This window comes from Fusarium fujikuroi, chromosome FFUJ_chr11, assembly GCF_900079805.1.
Source record: "Fusarium fujikuroi IMI 58289 draft genome, chromosome FFUJ_chr11".
NCBI lineage: Eukaryota > Fungi > Ascomycota > Sordariomycetes > Hypocreales > Nectriaceae > Fusarium > Fusarium fujikuroi.
In genome coordinates this window covers 1062391-1088198 of record NC_036632.1, presented here as the reverse complement: position 1 = coordinate 1088198, position 25808 = coordinate 1062391, and the positions used below count along the sequence as shown (strand labels likewise).

Genomic DNA, 25808 nt, shown 5'->3' with positions numbered 1-25808 from the left:
TGGATTAGATTAAGAGCCCGAAAGCAATGTAGCTCTAATGTGCAACGCCGGTAAGTAATAGTCGTTGCATGCCACTATTAACTCAAAGCCATCCCATTCCAACATCCTAAAACTCTCAGAAAGAAGCATCACTCCGAAATTTTCTCCTGTAACCCCAAGAATATATAGTTCATGGACACATTTCACCCAACAAACACCTCCCCGGTTTACCGTCTCGCAAAGCAGCACATGATGCCGGTTCGTCCAATGAACCAGAGGAAGCCGAAGAAGCGTACAATAGACAGCACAGCTGTCGAGTAAAGAAGAACACGGAAATATGTAGGCGTACGGACGTCTGATGCTTTCTGAGCGGGGTGTTAGTATGTTGTAGAAGACAAGAGAGAGACACAGAGAGAGAGACTTACTGAGACGCCGAGTGTGATGAAATCGTCTGTTGTGACGACGACGATAAGAACAATGTTGCAGAGAAGCCAGAGAATAACAAGACCAGTTCGGAAAGACTTGTACGAATCTTCGACGTCCTTCTTCTCCGGCTTTTCTTCTGCCATTTCGCTCATGGGTGCGAGAGCTCGCCAGACGACCTTCTCGAACTTGCTGTCGATGTCTTCCTGTTCCTGCTCGATTTCTTCAACCACAGCTTCCTTGCCCTTCTCGTCCTTGACAATCATGGCTGAAGGCAGAGCTTCGGCAGTATCAGAGCCCTTCGTTCCCCACGACACATCGTGCCAGTTGTTGAAGGCGTAGACCATCAGGATGTTGATGTAAGTTGACATGAGGACGAGATACTGAGGGAATGAGTGGAACATGTGCCACGGGTCGAGGTACAGGAAGGACGCGATGTAGTTGAGACCGTAAATGGTGAAGAGGGCAATAATGATCAGACCCGCGACTCCAGTATCGCTCCCGAAGAAACTATCAAAGAAGGCTTTACCGGACGCGAAGGAGATCTGGTCCTCAATGGGCGTTCCAGTGAAAGCTCGGTACACAAGATAACCGGTCAAGACGAGGAGATACAGCTGGATGAGACCGAAGACCATGAAAGAGAGGACGTAAGTGTATTGTGCGCCCTTAGGTCTGTTTCCGAGAGCGAGGACGAATTGAAGGACGAGGAAGGCGATGTATATGTATTTGATCAAGACATTGACAATCGGCGTGGCTGTATCGCCAAACGGCCAACCATGGTATCCCGAGAGAACCTGGGGCGTTCCGACGAGCTTCATGATGATGGTCGTGGTGAGGTAGAAAGATGCGAGTGAGAACCAGGAGAAGGTGACATTGACCAAGTTATACACGAACTGGATGTGCAAGAAAAAGAGACGAATAAGGTTATGACCCGATCCATACATTCGGCCAAAGTGCATGAGGGAATAGAGCGACATGGCGAAAGATCCGTTGAGCCATCGACGTCGCTGGCCGATAAACTCGGCAGCGCCTTCGGGAACATCAGTCTCGCCCTTGGAGGCCTTGATGTAGCTGAGATGCCACTTTTGACTGGCCTTTGCGACTAACTCGAAGCAGAGAATTCGATCCTCGGCAAGGAACATGTTCTTTTTGAAGATATTCATGCCGTCTATACCCTTCTTGCCCAATGACTTGGAGAGCGTATGGTCGCCGTGAAAGTACTGCTCCAGAGGCCTACCCATGATAGCGCGGAAGCGATACGCCGAGAAAGCACCAGGCAAAACACTAACGTATCCAAAGGCACTCTCGAGCGGTTTATCGAGGACGTTGGAGATCTTGTACTCGAAATTCTGCACCGCGACGAGCGGATTGAGAAGCATCTTTCCACCCTTGCCAAGCATGACGTGGATCTCTCCACAGGCGCCGCCGAGATCACGATCGTTGTAGAAGCCCTCCCAGAGGGACAAAAGGGCGCGCGGGCCGGGCTTGGTTCCGGCATCAATAAGAATGGCGACCTCCGGGTTAAGAATGCGGCCAAAGGCATTGAAGAGCCAGCGATGCGAATTGATCTTCTTGCTGTTCTTCTGCTTGAGACAGAAGATGAATTGTACGGGAGGCAGATTGCGATGAGGCTTGTCGGGATCGGGACGGACGAGCTGTTGATCGGGCGTTACGGAGACTTGGCTGGTGTACTCGAAAATATGGGCGACGGTTTCTTTGCCGTTGACGTCCTTTTTGAGAACGCCATCTTGATAAATACCAACTGTCGCGAGCACGTCGAAAACGTTCTTGTCCACCTTGTCGAGACCGTCAAAGACGAGACAAACGACGATCTTCTGCCACGCGGGGCCGCCCTTGTTCCAGAACTTGGAGCGCTTGAGGTTCACAATGTCCCGAATGTTCTGCATCGTTCCGTGGAGGGTACGCGCAAGTAGCACCTTGTCCTCGTTGTAATAGGTGATGGCGATGAGCAGCTCCGTATGACGGTTGTACATCTTGGGCCGGAGGTTAAAGCCGTTTCGCAGGGTGAAATCGTTGGGGTCGCATGTAGCAGCTGTGTACCGCATCTTTGTGAACTCCTCCTCCATGCTTCCGGGCCCGCTTCGGTATCGCGGTTCGACGGCGTTCTTGATGGCGCTGGGCACGGGATAGTCGATGCTGAGGACGGAGCCCTGAACGAGCTTGACCTTACGGGTCTTTGAGCGGCCGAGGCCACCTGCGAGCTGATTCTGCTGCTGTCGCATCATCCAGCTCTCGTCGACGTCGAATTCCTGGTACGTTGAGTCGGGGCGCCCGTGGGCAAAGTCTGGAACAGAAAGAGCCTCGCCATTCTGGCCCCAATCTTGCATCGTAGGCGCACGGTGCATGACGGAGAGGCGAGACTCTGCCAGACGTGAAGCTTCGACATCGTACTCAGGCTCTGGGTATTCGTAGCCCGGAGACCCAGGCATGCGACCGTGCTGATCAGCAGGGTAATGCCCAAAAGCACCGGGTCCATAGCTGTTGTGGCCAAAACTGTGGCCATCGAAGCTGTTCTGGCCTACGCTGCCTTGGTATGAACTGTGTAGGAGATCTCGGCTCGACTCGTTCTGCTCGGGGACGGGTCGTTGTGCGCCCAGCGGAGGAGGGGGAGACAATTGGTCGTAGTCTGGTTCGTAAGGATTGCTCACAGGAGAAACACGAGCGGCGGCTGTTTCGTCAGATTCGCGAAAGTGGTACTGCAGAGAAAGCGCAAGATTAGATCGCTGTGTGATTGTGTTGGAGTCACTGTTGAGAGAGCTAACTTACAGCTTGGCCAGCCGGTAAATCTTGCATTTCCCGTGGCGCATCATAGTTTGGGCCGTTGTCTTGGCCTGGCGGATTAAAACCCATGATTGCGTTCTTCTTTCTCTGCCCTCAGTCCAAAAAAAAGACTCCAAAAAATAACTGAGCCAGCGAGAGTTATGATGTGCGACGATATTCGTGATCCTCTTCTTCTTTTTACAAAAAACAATCCCCAGGTAAATTTGCCGATTATGACATGCGATAAGATGAGCTCGCTATCGGAAGTGCCGGGCTGTGATGCAATGCGGCGCTTAAAACGGGAATTAAACGAGGGACGGTAAGAAAAAAAAATGGTATTACGATGGACGGAGTAAACCCTCTTTTCGTCAAGATATGATACCGACTTTTGTTACGCGATACAAAAAACGAGAGGATATTCTGTGATAGACACAAAAAGAAGGGAGAGGGAAGAAAGAAGGGGAAAAATCAGGTGAAAAAAACTGGACAGAGCTTGCTAGAGGGGGCGTGCTACAGTCAGTACAGTACAGTACGTCGACACAGGTCAACTTGCTTTGTGAAGCTTAGAAAAACACAGTGAGAACTGGACGGGCATGGATCCAATCCTTGCTGGGTCCAGAGAGATCGACCTCCGCCGCGTAACTAGTGTCTCCATATTATGCCAGCTTTTGCAGAATTGGTTGGTCCATGTTTGTGGTCTGTGACGTAGAGTCTCTCATCATGCTAATCCTGTCAGCCAAAAAGTTAGAAGAGGCGAGGGAGAGGACGATGCTACTATTTTTGGGAGGGTGACACATGGGCACAAGCCTCGTATACACGCAATTCTCTGCTGCGTCTACCCATTGTCATGCAATCCCATGCTATTTCTGATGCGTCTTCTTCAAAGAAAAGTCTTTCAGAGGCATCCATATTTGATCGTGACTTATGCTCGATTTAACGGGCCGTTATGTCAAAAGAAAACAAGGCGCCTTTTTTAATTTTAGGCCTGGCTTGGAGCGTTACAAGTAGAAACATGACCCGCCCCACCCACTGCTCCGTCCAATGTAGGTACAGCACGCTACAGCGGACTACGGGGACTTACAGCACAGTATCGCCCGATGACAGCACAGTAAGTACCCCACGGGAAGCAGGGAGCATGGATGTCACTCGTATCTGAATGTTTCTTAAAAATAGAAAAGACAGGAAAACTCAAATGTCGGGGGCCAGATTGAGTCCGAGATACTGGTAGATTGAATTAACGTTACCCGTGGTCCTTGATTGAGATCCAGCGTCTGTTCGTTCACTGCTGTTGAGATCCAGTGGACTTTGGCTACACCAAAACCGCTATAGCCTCCCCTGTCATCTTGTTAGTGCACTGACGCCATCATTTTCCTGTTTTTTCCCCTGCATTTAACAATTCTGCATAAACAACCAAGTCCCGAAAAGAGAACAAAAAAGAAACCTCAAACAGGGAAAAACAAAGGAATGAGAGCGAATGCAACTTCAGTCACCCTATTCAGAGGTCGTTTGATGTCTGGTCAAATGCTCACAGACATCATCTGCCATAATGACGCCACTCCGGCAATTCGGATCCTTTTCATGTTTTTTTAGGCGACGCCGCAGTGACTTGGCTGACTTGACTTGACTTGACACGGGATGGAAAATAGCGCACCCCGACCGACCTTCAGTTAGTTTCTAGAACAAATCATCGGTCTGCCCGTTTCAAAAACAAACTCCGTCGTCTTTTGAATGCGCGTTTGGGCTGCTACACGAGGTCCCTGCCAATATCGCACGATGGGACAGTGCACCCTTGCATTGCTCATCTCGTTTTCCGTCAAGTGCAAAGACCATGTCAGCCCTGCTAAGAAATTGGTCAAACAGTCCACAAACAGGGCTAAGATGGACGTTGAGAATGCGCTTCCACGGGCCAAATCGATCGCGCGACGTGAAACGGCCAAAGCGACACTTGTTCTCGGGTTTGCTCCGGTCATTGGAGGTGGTCACGTGTTGATATGGTACTCTTGTCCTGACGCGTGTCATTTCCACTCCAGCCCCATCATGTTGAGTTTCCGAATCATGCTGTTGTATTCGCATTTATTTTATTATGCGTGATACGAATCCGATTTTGATGTGCATGCGACCTCAACTATGTGCGCAACACAAGATCCATTCCACATTATGTACAATGCGTCCCGATATCGTCAAAGCCCCAAGATTCCCATTTTTCCATCATTTAAGTAGCCTGATCGATTCCAGTTAACACCACTTACAAATAACACCGTCCCGGGTAGCGCCATGAGATTACAGACTGAAGCAGCGAAGTTACAACACTCATCATTCGTCCTTTTCGTGACAAGCCTTCTTGAACTCCTTCAAAATTGCCTGTCGAATTGTCAGTATCATTCGTCACCAGGGACAGTCGCACGTACATCGAAATCGTGATCTGCCATTGACATGAACGCTGGAGACCTGTCCAGCTTCAACTTGCCAACACGCGGGCTCTTTATCCCAAACGCAATCCTCGCCAGAAATCGAGCATCGTCTCGGATGTCTGTTGATATCAGTACCTTGTTGATCGCTGCTCGGTCGACCTGCTTGGGCGACGACGGCGGCAGCTTCACGGCTGTGCCTCCGAGACAGAACGTGCAGTGCCCGCACTTCTTCTTATTCTCTGGAAGATCCATGCCGAAATGCTGTGCGATGGAGAGGCCGAAGCATTTAGAGGTTGTGACGAAATTGATGACATCTTTAAGTCTATGGAGAGCCTGCTTCTCGCGCCTCTTAAGGTCGTCGTAGAGCTTGTCTGTGAGATCGTCGATTGCTGTGTCTGTCTTTGGTAGCTTGCCCATCACTTTGTACTTCTGCTCGACTCCTCCGACTGTGAGGACGATAGCTCCGCTGTTGTTGAGATCATTGAGGAGGTTGATGATCTCGTTCCGCCGTAAACCCTCGTCGTTGGCGACCTTCGTTGGGTCAATCAAGTGGAACTTTTTGGCCTTCTTGGCGTGCTTCAGAATAGCCTTGCTTTCTGGAGTGTTCATGCTCTTGAGACGGGGGTAGTATTGTCCATGTGCTTCGAACTTGTAAGAACTGTACTCTGGCGTTGTCGCGCGGATGAGATTGAACCTGACCTCCAGCGCAGCGTAGATGACACTCAGAGGACTCATGCGGATGTCGAATTGCGATGACTGGTGGTAGTGACTGACTTTGAAAGTTTCGCCGGGCGGCAGTTTGACAACATCGCCATCGAATATTTCCTTGAGGAGGTTGCGCAACGAGTTGCGGGACGGTAGGTCTCCACGCGCAAAGTTCTCTTTGATCCAAAAGTCTTCTCGGCAGAGGTAGAGCATGCAATAGCTTGGCTTGCCGTCACGACCGGCACGACCGACTTGTTGGCAGTACTCCTCGACGGTACTCGGGATATCCCAGTGGATGATGTTTCGGATATCTGCACTCGTCAGTCATATGATCATAGAGGCGACCGCGTCAACCAACCTGACTTGTCGATACCCATGCCAAATGCAATGGTTGCAACTACCTAGGCCGTTGTCAGTACTGTGTTCCAGCCTCGGATCCAGACAAGCCCACCGTTTGGATTCTGGAGCTCATGAAATCATCTTGAATCAGTCTCTTCTCATCAACTTTCATACCGGCGTGGAAGTGGGCGGCGGGGACCCCCTGCTTCGAGAGATGCGCCGCCAGTTCTTCGGCTTGCTATGTGAAGTATCAGCGTTGGAAATCACAGTCGGGTACAAGGACTGAGCAACCTTTTGGAGAGTCGTATAGATGAGTGTCGAGCCCGGGTGCGTTTTCAAGAACTTGAACAGGAGCTCATACTTGTCGTCCTTGGCCTTAACAGCCTCGGCTTCGAGTCGAAGACTGGGGGTGTCAGTGAAATTCTCAGGGTATGTAGCGTAAGAACCTACTTGGGGCGGTACACTGATGTTCTGAAAACACCCTCGTCGGAAATGTCGAAGGCTTGGCAGATGTCTTTGATGACAGGTGGTGTAGCGGTGGCTGTCAGGCAGATGACTCGCTCGGCCTTGATCTCCTGAACGAACCGGGCAACTATCTTGAGTCAGCGTGGGTCATTCAGCTGGTGCAATGATACAAACCCTTCAGATAGTCAGGGCGAAAAGAATGTCCCCACTGTATCAAGGTCAGAAAATGTGGTACAGTCAACGGAGGAGGGACATACCTCTGAGATGCAGTGGGCTTCGTCCACGCCAATCATTCTAACTCCTCCCTTGACCCGCTTCATCGTCTCAACGAAACCTTCGTTGTTGAGGCGCTCGGGAGCGCAATACAGTAGACGTAGCTGTCCCTCTCGCAGATCCTTGTTGACCTTCTGAATTTCATCCCAGCTTTTCGTGGAGTCCATGCACTCTGCTGCGATGCCTCTCCGCTTGAGTGCATCAACCTGGTCCTTCATCAGAGCAATGAGAGGCGAAACGACGATAGTGATACCCGAGTCATTGGTCTGTCGTTCTTTGGTCTGGCGGTCCATTTCTGGAAACGCGATGGCAGGGATCTGCTTGTGTCAGTATGGGAAATCGGCTGATGTTGGGACAAGAGAGTTGAAACGAACCTGGTAGCAAAGTGACTTTCCGGCGCCTGTCGGAAAGACCGCAAGTGCATTCTCTCCATCGAGAAGTCTGGCGATTGTAGCCTCTTGCTCATGGCGAAACTCTTTGTAGCCAAATTTGTCGGCCAACAGCTTTCGCGCAAGCTGAATTCGTTGTGTCTCGCCAAGTCGGCCATTGGAACTACCGAGGGGCCCATGTCGCGCCTTTTTAGCAGGTGCTTGATCTTGAACATCATTCTCCTTGTCTCTGCTATGCTTCTTGATGGGATTCATCAGTCCCGCCTCTTCGAGTTCGTCAAAAATGAGGTCATTTTCATCAACATCGTCAAAGAGAGCGTCTCCAGAGTCGAAGTCCTCGTCGGATAGGTCCATTCTGTGATCCGATACGCCCGGATGAAATAATAGAAACAGAACTTCTGAAACAATGTCGCGTGATACAAGATTGTGAACAGGCGACTCGTGATGCTGAGAGAAGTCTTGGTAATTGGTGGCAATTAACTCCAGAGGTGCCTCAGGGGACGCGTGCTGAGAGTTACGCGGTGACGCCTGATCACGTGGCCCATTGTTTGCGAGGAAGGTAGGGTGGGGCAGTTACTCTTTGCCCCATGACAGAAATAGACGATAGGGCGCTAGCTTGAGGTGTCACAGCTTGTGCTTACTTTGGAGATGAATTTATCTCACCTGCTCCATTAATTTCTCAGCCAAATGCCCGCACCCTACATCGCCGCTTTCTTTCAATTTTCTCGTCCCTTTTCTTATCGCTCGAGTCGAGGTGACCCCGTGATAATGCAATTTTTTTTTTTTTTTTTTTTTTTTTTCTTAATCTGAATTTGGTGATAAAAGAAGAGCATAGTCGAGTTGATCAGAGATTGTGTCTATTGTCTTGTGTTGAGATGAGATGAGAGTACGATAAAAGTCTGCCTACTAATCTTTTTCGCACCAAGACACGTCGGTCCAGCATAACACAACACCACCTTTTCACACGCAAAGGATTGAAATTCCTGGAACATTTATCCTCCTCAGTCGCGCATCAAAAGCCCCAATTTGATCGACAACGTTTCTCGTTCCCAATGGCTACACACTGTGGGGAAGCATGAAAACGCTACGTCATAGATGCTAAGCCATGACATTGATAGGATGAGACGATCATGACAGTCCGAGAAAAGGTAATCTAAAGGTTGCGATCTCATAATTCTTATTTTATTATCCAGAATCTCAACGCCATCCTTACATGAACATCCGTGGTGTTGTCATTTAACTACTCGTCCTTCAACATACAGATATAAGAACAGCCGTCTAAACGCCAAGAGTCTCATCTCTCGCCAGGCAAACAGAAAGATACCTTATTCTTTACTTCTGCCAATCAATTATTGCCAACCTTGAAAATGTCGGGTTATGCGCAGAACGAGCGTGGCCAGGGCATGTCTCACGCCACAGCTCCCTCAAAGCTCTCTGAAGGTGTTCAGCGACAAATGCCCAAGAGTCTTGAACATGCTCTTCCTGAATCTGTACGTGTTTTACAAGCAGTCCAAAATGATTGTGTCTAACGTTTCAGATTCACCCCACTGAGTCTACGCCTGGCTCATCTGGCGGCATCTCATATGCGAAGGGCGGGGAGGCATCCCTGTTACCACAAAAGGTGCAGGAAAGTTTGCCTGAAGGGGTCAAGAGAGCCATTCCCAATGCTATCCATGATACTGGAGACAAAGTCGATTCGAACGACAGGCACTGAAGTGGTGACTGGGTTTGCGGTCTGGTATTTCGCAAGATGCTCAACATCACGGGGAGGTAATGAGGTGTATAAACGTAGGGAGAAACTAATTTTATTGCAATTTCCTAATTCTTTGCTTGCGACATGCTAAAGCTTGTAGGTGAGATTAATAAAATATGAGTCGAGATGTTATACATGGGTGATGTGAAGTCCTGGTTCAACAGCATATGAGGTTTGACAACCATGCAACCCCATTGACCTACAAATACAAAAAGAGGCCAGTTGCCAGAATGACTACTGCCGTGATACCATGGCTAATGCTGGCACTGACAGCCTTCTCTTCTGCCTCTCCTTGAACATACTCCTTATTCGCAAACTGCCGCACAATAACAGCATCGCCAACTCCGACAAAGGTACCGAGCATGAAGCAGATTCCCATGCACTTCTTCGTAACCGCCGCAGCCAACGGGCTCACTTGACAGATCGGGGAGAATTGCCAGAACGCATAGAGACCAAGAGTGCTGAGACCTGTACCGATGTTTCGTAGTCCAGTCGCGTAGATGAGAGATTTCTGGAAAGCTTCGGACTGAGACGAAGAGGTCTTCTCAGTAGCTGGAGCGTGAAGACCAAAGAGGCGCATGGCATTGTAGGGAGACACGAAGCTGTAGATTCCAATGCTCGTGCCGGTTACTCCGAAGAGGAGGGGAAATGCCGTGATGACAGTCGTGGTGGTAATATCAGCTGCCATGATGATTGAGCTGTTGACACAAATGTGATTTGTTCAGATAGATTCGTGACAAGGTATTGGATTGCGTGACTTTGACAGAAGAGATGGTAGAATAGGATTTGCGATTGAAGAGATGACGATCACGACAGTGACGTAGGAGGTTGACTTGGCGATCCGCTCTTGTTGATGCATATTCTGTGTAAATCGCTAATATTAGCTTGGTGGGTGGACTCCGCACCAAAAGAAGCGCCGTCAACGGCGCTATGTGAGCATGGTCGCAGTGTCTCAGTGTTGGACGCTTAGGTCAATAACACGAGGAAATTTTGAGACAAATCTTGTAAATTTCTCGTAGAAAATTGCTTTATTCGGGCTATGGCTGGCGGGAAGTGATCCCACGAGGGTTCTATCTAAGCTGTAGCCGCACAATCAGATGGTACTTAAGATATAGCTATATCATCTTGAAATGCACCAAAGCAAAAGTCCTAAGTGACCTGTGTGCCAAGAGCAAAAAGTATCAGTCCATGAATGCAGCTTTCGGAAGATTCTTGAGCCTTGAGTAAATTGCTGTGAGTTTTGTTCTGACCGAGAATCCCCTGGCTGGGTTTGGAGAAGCTTCTTATCTGCCAGATAAAGGCCCTGTATTTATTTAGAATGCATATTTGTTACCTATCTCTACCTCAAGCTGGGTCTTTCCCTGAACTGGTCTTAGACACGAAGAAGAGTAGAGCTAGTGGCCGAGCTCTGTTTGAGGACGCTGTGCCAAGGGAATGGGCTTTTTAAAACGAAGAAAACCATCTCGCTAAGCTTCCCCTCTGAGAAGTGATATAAGAACATTAGCGCGATACGAGTAAGAGGTCGGTTCATGGAATGACTGTAATACTCGTCACCAAGTTTCGACGAACTCTCTACCGTATATACAAGGCTGGGGCGTTAAGCGAAACCTCGAAACCCAGTATCGTATCATGAAGCCCCTTATCATGGAGAAATGGCAACACCTTACTCCGAGGGTGAGATTCATTCGTGCGCGCTACACCTCTAGTCTCGAACAATGCGTTAAGCAGATATTGCACTTCCGCACTGAACAGCCGCCCAGGAACAATCCCCGTTCGCCGATCCCCAAGATACAATTGCGTCTGCCTAAAAGCCTCTAATTTGCTGGGATACGATAGCGGCACCGAGTTCTGCAGGTCAGCACAGACAAAATCACGAACCCCTGGAGTGTTTCCGAGGCTAAGGGCGACGGCTGCGTGCTAAGAAAGCATGTGAGCCATGGATTGACAGGGCTACTCATTGAGACAAGCTTGCGAGACCGCGCCATCACATGTCGTAAGAAATATGATTGCGCAGTTATACGAGTATGAGAAGGCATCGTTGTTTGACCAACGGTGCAGTACAGTGATGTGGAACCGGCAGTTGCGATAGTTGTTTAAGAGACTTCGCGACGGGCCAAGTTGCTGTTACAGAGTTGGTGTAAATATCCTTGAGAAGCCTGAAAATTGGAGTAGGGTCGTACTATCCAGGTATTTATGGCGAAGACCATTCAATTGATCAAAGATATGGTAGGGTTGATGCTGAATCTATCCGCGTTCTCGCATTGCCCAACAGGATCTTGTTCGCACTGACCTTCGGGGATACAAAATGCCGTGATGATCAAGATCGATAGTTCCATCTGACGGAAGTGCTCCCGGCGCGATCCAACATAGCTCAGGCAAGTCGCACCAGATCAGAGGGTTATATGGACTGATACAGTGGGGGGCAAAAAGTATGAAGACCCCTTAAGGTACTAAAAGGGGCATCTAACTGGAATAGGAGATTATTGCGATGCCGCTTTAAGCTTATATTTTTGACCTTTTAAAGTAACTGTAAATAGGCTTAATACTTTATATACTAACCCTTTACGGTAATTATAGCTGTAATGCAGTTTAGTATTATATCGTAAAGGTTCTTTAATACTATATTTTAAAGACTATTTTAAGCTTTTATTGCAGTTAAGATTAAGGCATATTATATAGTAATTATATCCTCTATATAAGTTAGTTCTAGATATAACTAATATATCTCTGCCTTTATTAGTGCCTATAGATTCTCTATAGGGTTTAAATTAGGCAAATATAGCAGCTAAGTTATTAGCTTAACTTAAAGCTCTTTTAGGAAGGCTTTAATAATTTAGGCAGTATATATAGATATATTATTATATATAAAGATATTGTTAGCTTAAAGAAACTAAAGTAAGATATAGAAATAAAGATAATATATACTAATAGCATTAATATTATTAATAAGAGGCACTAATAGTATATAAAAATTATAACTAAAAGTAGCCTAAAATATCTACTAAATGGCGCCTTACCTCCTTACCTCCTTTATATCTTATATATAAAGAGCTTTATAAGGCAATAAAAAGATCTAAATAGGTCTTAAGCCTTAACTGTAGTATATTATATATTTATTACTTTATTTTATATACCTTTAATTAATGCCTTAATATATTATAGCCTATTAAAGCCTCTTGCAAGCCTATAGTAGCATTAAAGCAATTTGTTTTTTCTGTATTTATTTTCTTTTATTTATCTTATATAAAAGGTATTAAAGAGACTGTAATTTAATTATATTATTAATAGAATTAAGTAAATTTTATATAGTTATATATAGATTAATTATAATGGCATTATAAATTTAATTTTATTGCTTTTTTATAAGCTTATATAGTATGCCTAATTAAGGCAGAGAAAAATTTTCCTCTTTTTATTATATCTTATAGCAGTATATTATTTTAATTATTTTAAGGGGAATATAGAGAAACTGCTTCTAAATTTAACGGTAGGAATAACCTTATCTCTTTAATTTGCATATTTAAGACTATAATAAAGGCAAAAGCTCTTTACTGTATGGCATTGCAATCTGTTTTTTAGTATTGTGATGTATATAAAAAAGTAGCGTTAAAAATGCAGTCTTAATTAGGCTAGTTAGGGAGGAGCTACTTAGGGGGTCTTTATACTTTTTGCCCCCCACTGTAGACAGCCCTATAATTGCTTCGTATTGCCTTGAGGTTTAAACTCCGTGTTAGCGTCTTGGTCGCCGGACTGGGGTTTCAGGAAGTGCCTGTGCGTCGCGGTACCCTCAGCGTTGAGCCGGCAATTATTAGTATAGCAACTGGAGAGGCGTTTATTGTTTCAAGCTAATGGAAATTGAATTCGAGTCGGGCGAAACTTCAGCTAATAATGGGGCGATGTTCAAGCCACGCATTGTCTGTAATTCCAGCGTTGGTGGAAGCGCCTTGTCCCTGCACTGATCTTTACAGCATGCGCCAATCGCGAATTCCCTGTAGTTTATCTTTGTCAGTTATTACGTATCGCAAGCTCCCTGTTGATCATCGACGGGGAGTCGGGGACCATATCCTAGACCTTGAAGATGTCTTGCTGACTCGCAGAGATTACCGACGACACTCGTTTCCAGGTTCTTCAACAATCCGGGGTTCTTCACGGCCCATTCATGCTTGGTAAAGTCAATTATGTGGAGTGTCGCCGGCATTGCTCCTAAGCACTTCCCATCTTGAGGGCTAGCGCTCGTAGATCTTCAAGCCACCGTTTACTCTCGGCTAGTGCTCTGACTCTGCTCCTTAGCGGTGACAATCATCATCTACCGAGAAACAGGGTGAACAGCTGAGCTTTGCTGCATGTTTGGTACAGACGTTAGCAAAGCCAGTTTAGATTGGACTCATGCACGATACGAAAACTACCCGTAGCTGGCTCCCTAAAGAGAGCTGCAGGTATATAGTTCCCATCATGTCGTATCCCGACCCTGGAATTCTTCCATCATTTGTCTTCTCAACTGCCCAGCATGATTGATCTGGCATCAGTTTACTATGGGCTATTCCTCGGCGTCTTCATCTTCACGTTTGCAAAGGCCGTATCACAGACCAGAGCCATCTACAAGCGTACTCACAGCCTTCACAATGCGTACCTCTACATGATCTGGACCGAGGCTGTGGTCAATTTCGTCTTTGCTCTCATCACATTCCTCTACCTCAATGGCATCATACCTAGAAAGTGAGTACCCTGCTATCCCCTCTCGCCGTCTTTCTTTCTTATCATCCAACAGCCTGGGCTTTCTCCTCGCTACCGTCATCCTTTGGTCGATCCAGACGCAACTACTCCCTCAGATCATCGCCAACCGAGTGTCCTTGATCATGACGAACCGACGCCGAGCGAGACACCTGAAGTGGGGGCTCGTGGTCTGCATTCTGTTTGTCAATGGCGCTGTCTGCTACATCTTCACCGTTGCACACCTCGACACTGCTACAACTTCGCAGAAGCATACCAATATGATATTCGAGAAGTGTGAGAAGACGTTCTTCCTCATCATCGACCTGGCACTCAACATGTACTTCTTGTACCTGGTGCGGTATCGTCTGATTGCCGATGGCCTGAATAAATACTGGAGATTGTTCAATTTCAACGCTGGAATGGTGTTTATCTCGACATCGATGGACGTCCTTCTTCTGGGATTCCTCAGTCTACCAGATCCTTATCTGTAAGTCTATTACGCACGAGGGGCAGACCTTTTCTAATATTTGAGCAGATACGTCCAATTTGCCCCTCTTGCATATATCGTCAAGCTCTACATAGAACTTCTCATGGCAAACCTAATCTCCAAGGTCGTTCGAGGTACCTCTCGTAGTCAGGGAGAGGGATGGTATTCTAGCAGTCGGGACAAGTCAAACCCAACAAATTATGGTCTGACGTCCCGTGTAGTGGTAACCACCGGTCCACCTGTCCCTACCCGCGGAAGCAACATCATGAGTAGAATGGGTAAAGATGGTAAAGACCTAGAGAGCAACGAGGGAAACAATGGATCACAAGTTCATCTAGCGACATTCCCGGAACCGCATGGTATCACCAAAACTGTTGAAACCACAGTGGTAGTGGGAGATGGAGAGAGTGATCGGACCTTTTAATTAAGTGGCGGAGGCTGGCTACCGATATCGCAATTTTATAGGATCTCGAATGTTAGTAACTAAGGAGCTAGTGTTTAGCCCGTTATAATAAGATGATGTGAATACGCCGTAGATTCACTACTACATCAACATTAGGATTCGTTGATTCATCTCGCATTGCTACAGTGAAGCCGTTTAAATATTAATGCCATTTGAGGTAAAAGGGATCGTGTCAACCACGGTTCACACGCCAAGGTGAGTAGAGCTGAGATAATTTATTCGGGTGCTAATCAAAACTATATAAGAAAACGGTTACATCTACTGCTCCGGACATCTTCAGAAAGTGACAGGCAGGTCCACGATTCCGACATCCCTGTTCAAAGGCGTGTAGTTGATCTTTCCCAATGGAACTGCGACCTTGAGATCCGGGAACTTCTGATATAGTGTTGCTGCAGTACGTTAGTCATAGTCATCTCAAAGGTTGACGATATGTATACATACAGAACACAGTTGTGAGTTCAGCCTTTGCAAGATGCTCTGCGATACATCGGTGATCACCGAAGCCAAAGCCGAGAGGATCTTGAGCAGGCCACTTGCGATTCATGTTGAACTCATCAGGATTATCAAAGACTTCCTCGTCTCTGTTGGCTGACTGGTTGGATGCAATGATGCCTTCATTTGCACGGATGAGCTGGCATGGGGTCAGTCAGACTGGATCTTCCAGTCACATGAGTATAGTACTTGCCTTGTCACCTATCATGACATCCTCCTTGGCAGTACGCTTGATGGCTAGTGCAGAAGCAGTGTGGTAGCGACAGAGCTCCTCGACAAACTGAGGCGCAAGGGACGGGTTGGCCTTGAGTTGCGCTAGCTGATCAGGGTGCTGAGCTAGAGTAGCGACGCCCTGAATTTGTCAGTAAATGTACGGCAGACAGATGAACAAAACCACATACCAGTGCAATCATGTTCACCATAGTTGCGTTGCCGGCGACGAGAAGTAAGAAAGCAATCTGGACAGCGTCCGACTTGTCGATAGTTCCAGGCTTGACTTGCTCAGTGCACAGCTTGCTAATGATATCATCCTTTGGCTCTAATAGACGCTGCTCGACAAGAGTTGCAAGGTAGTCAAGGAGTTCCCTATTGATTGTCAGGCCTGAACATGCTCAGATGGTTCTCAGTTGGACCTACTGGTTGGCGGCAGACGCTTCTCGGGCAGTGGAGCTACCATTTGTGCGAATGGCGTTCTGATGCGTAAGATACTCGAGATCATTGAAAGGAACACCGAGAAGTGTATAGATAATCTAGATCGATGTGAGGCTTGTCCTTTCAAGAATGGTCTGCCGTGACTTACATAAGAAGGAACAGGGAGTGCAAACTCCTTCACAAGATCAACTGGACTATTGGCACATCCCTTCTGCTTCATCTGCTCCAGTAGATCATCGACCGTCTTCTGGATGTAAGGTTGCAAATTCTTGACAGCTTCTGGGGTAAACGTCGGTTCTACCATGCTCCTTCAATCTGTGTCAGTCTGCTCCCAGAAAGCAAGGATAATAAGGTGCTTACCTCTGATGCATGTGCTCTGGGGGGTCCATGTCGACAAATGTCGGCTTTGCCTTGGCTGCTTGCTTTCCACCGGCGCTAAGTTCAGGAAAGCCTTGGCGAGTGCGGACCTTGAGTCAGGTTAGGACCAGCAGGGTCCATCAGATCATATCAGATCATACCTTGGAGAGCTTGTCAGAAGTAGCCACAAAGCAGACATCTTTGTGCTTAGTGACGAGCCAGGCGAGAGAGCCATCAAAAAGCTTGACTTGAGAAACAGGATTCGTAGCTCGAAGTTTGGCAAACTCGGCGGGTGGCTCGGGGCCAGAGGCGCGTGAGAAAGGGAAGCTCGGTGCGTCAGTTGCCATGGTGTAGGTTCTGTTGAAACGCTGTAAACTGAAGAGTGCTCTTTTGTTGCGGAGTGCGAATTGAAGCTTTGTAGTAGCCATGGCGATGGGAATAACGATGAGAGATACTGGAGGGTTATATTTGTTGGAATCGATGTGGAGTATGGGTATAGAAGTATTCCATATTCATCCGTATTCGATGAGATCACGAGATGCAATTGATTTCCAATCAAGTTCCGATCTGTCTCGGCTTATGCTTGACGATGGCATTTCCGCTGCATTGGCAATCCAGCTGACGAGTCGGATTGTCAGGTTTGTAGTGGGTGTTACAAATATCGGCATTATTACTTGTCGATGCATTGATGGTCGTACTGCTCGGGAGTTCACGGCCACGCACAGACGTTGAGCATCTTCCTACTTTATGGACTTTATTCGCAGTAAAACTTAACCAAAATCCTCTTTGCTCCAGTTGTTGAAGTATGAGTTACTTTAGATACAATTCCACACTTTCCTCTCAATCAAACTTGTTTTGTCCCTTCATGTTGTATTTGTAAAATTGGGTAAGAAAATTCCATGATCCGAGGACGAAGCCTGTCATTCCTTGGAGATGCTGATTCCCGCGGAGATGCGCAAACGCAGCCTTTAAATACCTACGACAAAATGATATGATTCCATGATCTGTCATCAAAAAGCATCCCACCCACTAGGAATATATTCATAGTGCTATAAGCAGCCACATGATTCGACTCTTAGTCAACCCACGTCATATATGCATCTGGCTGGAATTTGCCTTGTTCCGCCTTCTCCGTATTACTAGACATCGCGAGTTGGTGATTGAATATAAGGAAGAGTACGGAAACAAAATCACTTCTTCCTGCGTGTTCCGACTCTTTGTCACGATGGCCGTTTACAGAGGGTAGTATGCCCGAATGTCAACCCGAGCCTAGACCTTAGCCCGAATACGACAACGCGTCGTTCTTCGCAAATTGATACGTTACCTGCTCTGTATAGTTTCGCCGCATCGGAGATCGTTAAAAATGAAATATGAATAAGGTAGGCAACCTAAGGGAGACAAGAAAACCTAGGATCTTAATCCGAAGTGACAAAATCTCTTAGGTAAATCTAGCCCACGCTAAGGGGACTCTTTATTATGTTTATTACATCCTATCTTTAAGTCTCCAGTCTTACTGCTCCCTAAAGGTAACTCTATTGAGTCGCTCTTCTGCTTCGCGACCCTGGGCGACTCTTTCTCTCAGTGTAAGGGCTTGAATATGGCACTCATACTACATGAAAACCATGTTTAGCATGGCTCGCACTGGCCTTTAATCTCCTCAAACGAATCAGAAATGCCGAAACGAATGATTTATATAAGAAATTTTATCGAGGAGTTCCGTTATCCTGGCTTTGCAACAAGCGTCGATTGTGTGAGTTTTAGGACGCAGATTCGAACCTCAAGAGATACCTACGCTGACTATGGGTTGTAAGGACGCAACAAGCGGCCGATATATATGCCTCAACCACTCGGGGTTGAGATGATGGGCCAGTTTAAAGTCATTGAAACAACAGTCATTTCCAATATTGACTGATTGGCACTCCAATAGGCAGATGAAGGCCACGCTCAACAGTTGACACAGGTGTCCGTCGAGTCTTGCATGGAAGGAAGCCTGTTAGTAGTCGGCGTCTGATATGTTGAGGGAGCGCCTGTTGGGCCTTACATTAACAATATTGCTTCAAGGCCCGTGAGATAGAAAGTACTTGATGAGTTGTTGGGTTTTATCCGGCATTGAGCATTGAAGATATCGGAGGTCTTATCCGGATAAGATGGCGATTGATCGGCAACTAACGTCCAGTAGATCCAGTTGCAGTCATGATGTCTCACAGTAATTTCCCAGCAATTTGTTATCGACAAGCTGATCGACGAATGACATCTGAGAAGCATTCAATCGCATTTGCCTTGTATACAACACGCATTTGACCGCCCAATGAGACCACGATCCCTATACTGAGCCCTATCACTTACCCAACATCAGTATGGGTACTGACTACTGGAGGGCCTATGGGAAGCCTCATGATCTAGATAACTATGTTGAGTCTCCAGAACGCTAGGCCAATCCAGATATGGGAAGATAGAACAAGCCGTGTCTTAGCTTCACGGCGGAGCGGTTGCTGGGGAGCTTGGTGGATGATGACGTTGCTACTACCAGGCCAGGCCGAGGGCCCGAGAGCTCAACGTATCACTACGCATCGTCGGACCTCTTACTTAGTTCATCTAATCTTTGCAGTAGCCACAGAATTCAGAGGCACAATGGAATCTAAGAATCCATACGCTTTCCTTCTGCAACCAGAACAGTATGCTCCAGCCCCGGTGCCTTCGCTGGCTGAATGGAAACAATTGTGGAGTGTCTGGGATCTCGTCACGACCAATATGATGCTGCCAGATGCGTTGATGGAGCAACCAATTCCTCTGCGGAACCCGTTGCTGTTCTATCTTGGCCATATTCCAACCTTGTCAGACATCCATTATTTCATCTCAAACCTTGGCTAATACTGGATCTAGTGAGGACATTCATCTTGCGCGAGCAAAGAACAGCAAGCCTACTGAACCAGCATATTATCATCAGATTTTTGAGCGCGGCATAGATCCTGACGTTGATGATCCTTCCAAATGCCATGACCACAGCAAACTCCCAGACGTCTTCCCATGCCTTGGGGACATTCTAGTATATCGAGAGCGTGTGAAAGAGCGAATCACATCGCTTTATCAAACTGAAAGGCCCTACACAGATCGCGGTCTTGGACGAGCGCTCTGGGTAGGTTTCGAGCATGAAGGTATGTATGTTTTCGCCAGCTGATGGTTTTGTGGCTGAAATGTTGTAGGTCTCCATGCTGAGACGTTCCTGTTCATGACTATTCAAAGTCCCAATATCCTTCCCCCTCCAGATCTGCCCAGGCCAGACTTCGCAAAGCTCGCAAAAGCAGCTGCTTCACGACGCCTTCAGAATCCATGGATCAAGGTGCCCCAGCAGACTTTCACCATTGGGTACCATGATCCTGAGAGGAATGAAGGGCCAAACAGATTCTTTGCGTGGGACAATGAGCGCGAGCCGTACGATATCACTGTTCCACAAATCGAGGCACAAGGTCGACCGGTCATTAACGGCGAGTATGCTAAGTACCTTGTAAACGTGAACAAGCTTCAGATCCCCGCAACCTGGAGCAAGACGCACGATGCCCGAAGTGATGAAGATTACACCACGTTCGTTGCTCGTCACAGTATCAAGACTGTCTGGGGACCTGTACCCTTGTCGCAGGCACTTGATTGGCCTGTGATGGCCTCTTTCGACGAGGTAGAGAGATACTCTCAATGGGCTGGTGCTCGCTTACCAACGCTCCACGAATTACGGAGCATCCACGAGTATGTTGAGCGTTGTCGTGAAGCTCCGGGCAGCAAAGTGAACCATCAATTCCATACCAATCCAAAGGCCATATTTGTTGACTTATCGGAGACCAATTCTGGGTTTCAGAATTTTCATCCAATGGGCATCACTCACAAGGGTGATCTTTGCGGACTGGGCGATACTGGAGGTGCGGCTGAGTGGACGGGGACTTTATTCGCTCCGCAACCAGGATTCAAGGCAATGGATATTTATCCCGGATATAGTGATGAGTCTTGTCGATCCCTCCCCAAGAGGTTTCTACGTCATTCTTTTCTGACACAGTCCAGCCGACTTCATGGATGAGAAGCATCTGGCCGTGGTTGGAGGAAGCTGGGCCCTGCATCCTCGCATTGCAGGCCGAAAGAGCTTGTGAGTTGCCCAATACTGAAATGCTAGAACCTGCTAATATTCACAGCCTCAACTGGTGGCAGAAGAAATATCTCTGGCCATGGGTAACGTTCCGTCTTGTACGAGACGTCGAGGATAGTGCACACGGCTAAATTTATGAGGTTATTCTGTGCTACCGACTCTCACTGCCGACATCATCAGACCGAGGTCGATGGCGGTATCTGCGGTGGCTTTGTGGATGCTTTGGCTAGTCCCGTGGTGACATCATACGATATGAATTGAGTTTGTAATGGATCTAGTCTTGAGATCGATTCTCGGCTCGGATATACACGTTAGCAAACTGATCCTTGCTTCCTATTGATCCGGCTGACACTTTTAGTGGGGAATTACTGTCCCGTTTCCCGAAGGGATGGATGATGTTACGATTGCATTCCGTCGTACCAAGAGATCAAGCCACTTAAGCGAGGCGATCTTGCAGAGTATAAATACTTGGCAGCGGTCAAGACATGTCCCATATTGTCTTCTGTAATTACTCCAAGTTCTCAAAATCCTCATTAAAAGGCTTTCATATTATTGATCATGTCTCTGCCACGATATCAGACAAACACTCCCCTTCATCCAACCTTTGAGAAGGATATCCTCAACACTCATCTTATCTACGACTACGACGCCACAGACGCAGAAGGAAACCCAGAGAAATGGCGTTATGAAATCTGGTTCTTCTCCGACGACCGAGCCGTCTACGCCATTCATGGTGGCCCGATGGCTGGCCGTATCAATTATCAAACCGTAGCATACCAATGCATTCGACCAGGGGAGCTATGGCAAATTAACTGGCTCGAAGAGACTGGAACGATTGTTTCTCTTGTTTACGACATCACCAACAAGACAATCAGCGGCATGTTGGGTTTCTCAAAGGGCCATTGGGAGCATCCTATTGAAGCCCATGGCGATAAGAGAAATCCGTCGGATTTCAACAGGTGGAAAGAGCTGGCGAACATTGGAAAGCAGACTGATAGATTTATTTTGACGGAGCAGGCTAAGATTGTGGAGGTGTTCAAGGGCCAGGGTGATTTGAAGCCTATCAAGGAAGAGGACCCAACGTTTTAGTGGAGAAAAAGAGTGCGTCATTGATTTTAGATATGTGTGCAACAGTGTATTAGCCTTATAAAAAAAAAAAGCGAATATAAGATACAATCTATAGAGCGGTGGACTTGGTGGGTTGAATGTGAACTCTCATCCTATCGTAAGATCTGAAGTACTCAATTGACACCATGAATTGGTAACAGATTTAAGGAATATGATTTGCTGAGTGACCGCCTGGGTCGTTTCTGATAAGATATCCGGATAACTACAACCCCTGCCTTGCATGATGTGACCAACGGGTTGGTATCAGACGACAAAATATCGCAGTTCTGGAACCTTGCCTGAAGTGGTAGCCATATGCGCTGATGCATAGAGTCGGATGAGCTCCAGTATGACCAGATATATCGTGGTTTTAAAACAGGCCATAGACAATTTGTCTGTTCCACTCAAGGCTATCCGAAGCATTTCTTCAGTCATGTTATACCCAATGGCTTAGAGTCGAAAACACTGATGTCTAGTCTAATCTTGAGATATAGCAAAATATCGACTACGCCAATGCATCGTGAATTATTGGATGAAGAAGACAAGAGCAAAGTTAGGAGTCTGCGTGAATTGTGTCAATGTTTACAACTATCTTGCTGTTTGACCACGCTGTCAGACTGGTCTTGGGGTGCATACACAAAGCCCCGCCATAATTGGAGCACGGTAAAAGAGCGAATTCTGAGCACGAGAGTCGAAGCCCTAATTTCCATGTCTCTTTATAATACTTTGCATCTCGAACCAAAGCTGAATCAAAAGCCAACTACTTGAGCTCTAAAACAGAGTCAACCTCATCCTGGGCAGTCTTCCAGCAGTCGCAATTCGGAAGGACGTGTTCGCTTTGTTGGAAACGCTTATGCAATCGATACTGGTCTCTAACTATACACCTTGTGAGTAAAACACCGTAGAGTGAGGTTGCCCAACTTACAGAGACGATAGTAGCTCCTGCGGTTGACGTCGAACATAAGGTCAAGGATATCACTTTGTGTGTCCTTGCTTGAATTGGCGTAGACAGTCATGGCATACTTCCAATTATCTCGGGCATGAAGTCTGTATCCAATAGCGTCTTCCTCGATTGCTTCGCGGACCGTCCATTGGGGATACTCTAAAAAGGTGCCATTCGAAGTATCGCCAAACATCTGATATCGCGCCCAGATAGCGTCGCCGTATCTATTCTCTTGAAGGGCTGAAATGTAGTCACTGGTCCAAGGCTCGACGAGCCCCCATTCTCGGCGATTGCTTTCGGCTTCCGATATCGAAAGGTCGAGGAATAGGTTGCCGTCCCTATCGCCGTAATTGAAGGTGTCGGCATAGCCAAAGCTGTTGCCGAGAGCCAGAAGTAAAAGGGCTTTAACGAAGGCAGGAACCATTTTTTATGCAGAGTTGAGTTGCCCAGCGGATTCAAGGATAATTGCACACGATTTCTGTGTTGCTTTGTCGAGATGACGATTGAAACGTGAGAATTTTGAACTTGTTAAGAATCACTCAGGCGCACATGTTGACTTTAGGCAGCGACTGGTTAGTTGCATATCTGAGCTGATTTTGTTCGTGTTGGTTGTGAACTCGGATACTACGGCACGGTTATCTCGGCCCCCTCGGTACTTATCAACTACCTGGACAGGTATCTTTGCTACTAATAGCTACAACATCCTGGACACGCATATGGTATCAAAGATGAATGGCAGGTTGGTAGGTGCGATGATCGATGCTCTAATATCATGTATGACCTTGATTCATGGTTGGAAGACCACAAGAGGTTGGATTGACTTGCTGAAAACTGCCAAAAAGCTCTAGGTTTCGTTAAACGAGGTATGTCCCTGTTGATGTTGGTCGAGGCTGAAAACACAGAAATAACCTGTCAGATCATGCGTGGTCAAAGCGCGAGGAAACATTACATCTACTCCGCTCAAACCAGATATTAAGTAAAACAGGGTTTGAGGCAAACTGACAATTCTAAGAATGCATGAAAAGAAAAAAGACCCTCTTTATTCTATTTCATAATGTAGAATTATCTTAATGGCTTTTACATATAGCAGTAAAAGGAGCAGTCTGGGATTTTTAATCTGCCAGCACAAGTCCATGTCCATAGCCTGATCATCCAGGCAGGCTGACCAACCAATCACAGACTGTTCGTATGCTACAGCAAGCAGCAAAAACAAGATAACACAAAATATTTCCAGGGAGATTTATCAAAAATACAAAACATACAACAGCGGGGATTCGCTGGTCGTCACCGACCCAACTACTAATCCGCCCCTTACAGGCTTGACTATGGGAGAGCGGACGGGATCCCGTATTTTCCTGTAGGTATGGTCGTATGTGCTAAGGACTGCCAGCAAACAAGTCTATAATCAACAGTCTCTGCCTATCTTGAGATTGACCTTTGGCCCCATTTAATTACTTCCCAGTCAAGGTTGTGGGAAACAGGCCGCTCTGTAGGTAGTGAACTGAACTTATATAGCTACTATAAGTAGATATTATCCTTATGTTAAGGTAAAAGCTAAGTAACAACACGGTCACTATACATGTTCTCGATCATCCGTTACCCAGAAATACTCTTCTGAGCTACATCCCTAGCAAACTGTCCAACCTTAGTCAAGAGGTCGGCAACACTGCCTGGTAACTGACCAGAGTATCCACTGGAGATCTCAGTGGTGATGGTCTCGACCTCGTCGCAAACACGACCGTCAATAAGTGCCATCTGGCAAAGTCTGAGGATGCCCTCAGCAAACCTATCCTTATCCCACGATTGGGCACCCGTGCCTCTGGCTCCATTCCTCATATCGTTCATGACGAGAGCTAACTGTGTGGCCTTCTCCCTGAGCTCAGTGAATCCAGCCAGGAGTGCAGCGGACTGTTTGTTAAGCGCATCAGCTGTTGCTTGTAGGACAGGAAGCTGTTGAGCCACTTGTTCAATGGCGGCGCGCCTAGTGTTGAGTTCGTTCTGTTGGTTTACAACCTGCATGAGAGCGCGGTGGGAATTCTGAAGTTGATCCTGCGCAGCATTCACTCTGTTTCTGGCTTCTTCAACTCTCCGCTGATTATTCTCCATCTCACCCCAGGCCGGACCCAATAATTGTAATATGTATTAGTGCTGGCTCGCTTGGCACATTAATCGGTCTTACAAAGAACGCCTTCCCAATGTCGTTGCCGATGTCAGGCACGTTGTCGTGTGCTTAACGGAGAGCATTAGAAGCATCCTCCAGCTGGCGGGAACACCTTTCAACATCATGTTCATATTGCTCCAACTGACGCCGGCCGTTCTCCCAGTCCATCTTAGTTTGCTCTAACACACGCTCGATTTCCCGCTGCAACTGCAGGAATTCTTCCGCATGCAAAGACGCGGCCTGAACTAATCAGTATCGCGAATTCAGTGCTAACTTAGCTTAATCACCTGTGTATAGATGCTATTGACCTGATCGAAACCAGTCTGAGAGGCAGCTTGACAGTCTGAAAAGGCTCGAGAGCACTGACAAGGATCATCATCTTTTGCATGCCATCACCACCAGGCGCCCCACGGATGAAGACGGCAAGCTTGTACAGCTGAAGTAGTGCTACCTCAAGGCGATTGATGGACTTGGATAGGTTCTCCTTGACACCAGATCGGAGAAAGGCATCTTGCATAGCGACCTTCTGCTTGAAGACCTCGAGCCTCCGAACCAGATCTTGGAAGGGCCCTCCAGCAGCCGCGAAGACCGCGTTTGCTTGCATAGCGGGTATTGCTTGAGCAAACTGGAGACCACCAAGGCCAGCCTGAGCCAGCATAGATTCTCAAGATGACGCAAAAGACATGATGAATAGAAAATTGAGATAGATGAGTAAATAATGATCAGCGTAAGAGGGGTGAGTTTAGGAGCGAATTCGTAAATAGGTTGGGGATTGGTTCTAGCT

General features: G+C 47.1%; 10 protein-coding genes and 1 non-coding gene; 4 read left to right on the top strand and 7 right to left on the bottom strand.

Annotated features, from left to right (window-relative positions):
- Positions 1–206: 206 nt before the first annotated feature.
- FFUJ_11617 (probable chitin synthase class III, family I) lies at positions 207–3273 on the bottom strand (the record flags this gene model as incomplete). XM_023570536.1 has 3 exons in its annotated part: positions 207–344; positions 405–3119; positions 3190–3273. 3 exons carry the CDS (start codon positions 3271–3273, stop codon positions 207–209), a joined length of 2937 nt encoding a protein of 978 aa, XP_023437635.1.
- A 2223-nt stretch (positions 3274–5496) lies between these two features.
- Positions 5497–8119, bottom strand: FFUJ_11616 (QDE3-like protein; the record flags this gene model as incomplete). XM_023570535.1 has 9 exons in its annotated part: positions 5497–5544; positions 5592–6610; positions 6658–6700; positions 6751–6876; positions 6930–7041; positions 7089–7230; positions 7278–7311; positions 7361–7693; positions 7751–8119. The coding sequence occupies 9 exons, from the start codon at positions 8117–8119 to the stop codon at positions 5497–5499; spliced, it is 2226 nt and encodes a 741-aa protein (XP_023437634.1).
- Positions 8120–9132: 1013 nt separating this feature from the next.
- On the top strand, positions 9133–9479 carry FFUJ_11615 (uncharacterized protein; the record flags this gene model as incomplete). XM_023570534.1 has 2 exons in its annotated part: positions 9133–9255; positions 9303–9479. 2 exons carry the CDS (start codon positions 9133–9135, stop codon positions 9477–9479), a joined length of 300 nt encoding a protein of 99 aa, XP_023437633.1.
- A 238-nt stretch (positions 9480–9717) lies between these two features.
- On the bottom strand, positions 9718–10206 carry FFUJ_11614 (uncharacterized protein; the record flags this gene model as incomplete). Its single annotated transcript, XM_023570533.1, has 1 exon — positions 9718–10206. The coding sequence occupies one exon, from the start codon at positions 10204–10206 to the stop codon at positions 9718–9720; it is 489 nt and encodes a 162-aa protein (XP_023437632.1).
- Positions 10207–14025: 3819 nt separating this feature from the next.
- On the top strand, positions 14026–15142 carry FFUJ_11613 (uncharacterized protein; the record flags this gene model as incomplete). XM_023570532.1 has 3 exons in its annotated part: positions 14026–14234; positions 14287–14718; positions 14767–15142. 3 exons carry the CDS (start codon positions 14026–14028, stop codon positions 15140–15142), a joined length of 1017 nt encoding a protein of 338 aa, XP_023437631.1.
- Positions 15143–15457: 315 nt separating this feature from the next.
- Positions 15458–17109, bottom strand: FFUJ_11612 (probable cytochrome P450 55A2; the record flags this gene model as incomplete). XM_023570531.1 has 8 exons in its annotated part: positions 15458–15570; positions 15623–15812; positions 15885–16025; positions 16075–16258; positions 16310–16422; positions 16473–16632; positions 16685–16791; positions 16843–17109. The coding sequence occupies 8 exons, from the start codon at positions 17107–17109 to the stop codon at positions 15458–15460; spliced, it is 1275 nt and encodes a 424-aa protein (XP_023437630.1).
- Positions 17110–19312: 2203 nt separating this feature from the next.
- Positions 19313–20944, top strand: FFUJ_11611 (uncharacterized protein; the record flags this gene model as incomplete). XM_023570528.1 has 5 exons in its annotated part: positions 19313–19515; positions 19565–19836; positions 19885–20679; positions 20732–20813; positions 20860–20944. The coding sequence occupies 5 exons, from the start codon at positions 19313–19315 to the stop codon at positions 20942–20944; spliced, it is 1437 nt and encodes a 478-aa protein (XP_023437629.1).
- A 427-nt stretch (positions 20945–21371) lies between these two features.
- Positions 21372–21902, top strand: FFUJ_11610 (uncharacterized protein; the record flags this gene model as incomplete). The annotated part of the gene is made up of 1 exon (XM_023570527.1): positions 21372–21902. One exon carries the CDS (start codon positions 21372–21374, stop codon positions 21900–21902), a length of 531 nt encoding a protein of 176 aa, XP_023437628.1.
- Positions 21903–22680: 778 nt separating this feature from the next.
- Positions 22681–23287, bottom strand: FFUJ_11609 (uncharacterized protein; the record flags this gene model as incomplete). XM_023570526.1 has 2 exons in its annotated part: positions 22681–22796; positions 22846–23287. 2 exons carry the CDS (start codon positions 23285–23287, stop codon positions 22681–22683), a joined length of 558 nt encoding a protein of 185 aa, XP_023437627.1.
- An 831-nt stretch (positions 23288–24118) lies between these two features.
- Positions 24119–24234, bottom strand: FFUJ_scaffold13.rrna2. Its single transcript, XR_002792859.1, has one exon. It is a non-coding gene; the product is annotated as a ribosomal RNA (ribosomal RNA).
- Positions 24235–24459: 225 nt separating this feature from the next.
- Positions 24460–25682, bottom strand: FFUJ_11608 (uncharacterized protein; the record flags this gene model as incomplete). XM_023570525.1 has 2 exons in its annotated part: positions 24460–24928; positions 25333–25682. 2 exons carry the CDS (start codon positions 25680–25682, stop codon positions 24460–24462), a joined length of 819 nt encoding a protein of 272 aa, XP_023437626.1.
- Positions 25683–25808: the final 126 nt, after the last annotated feature.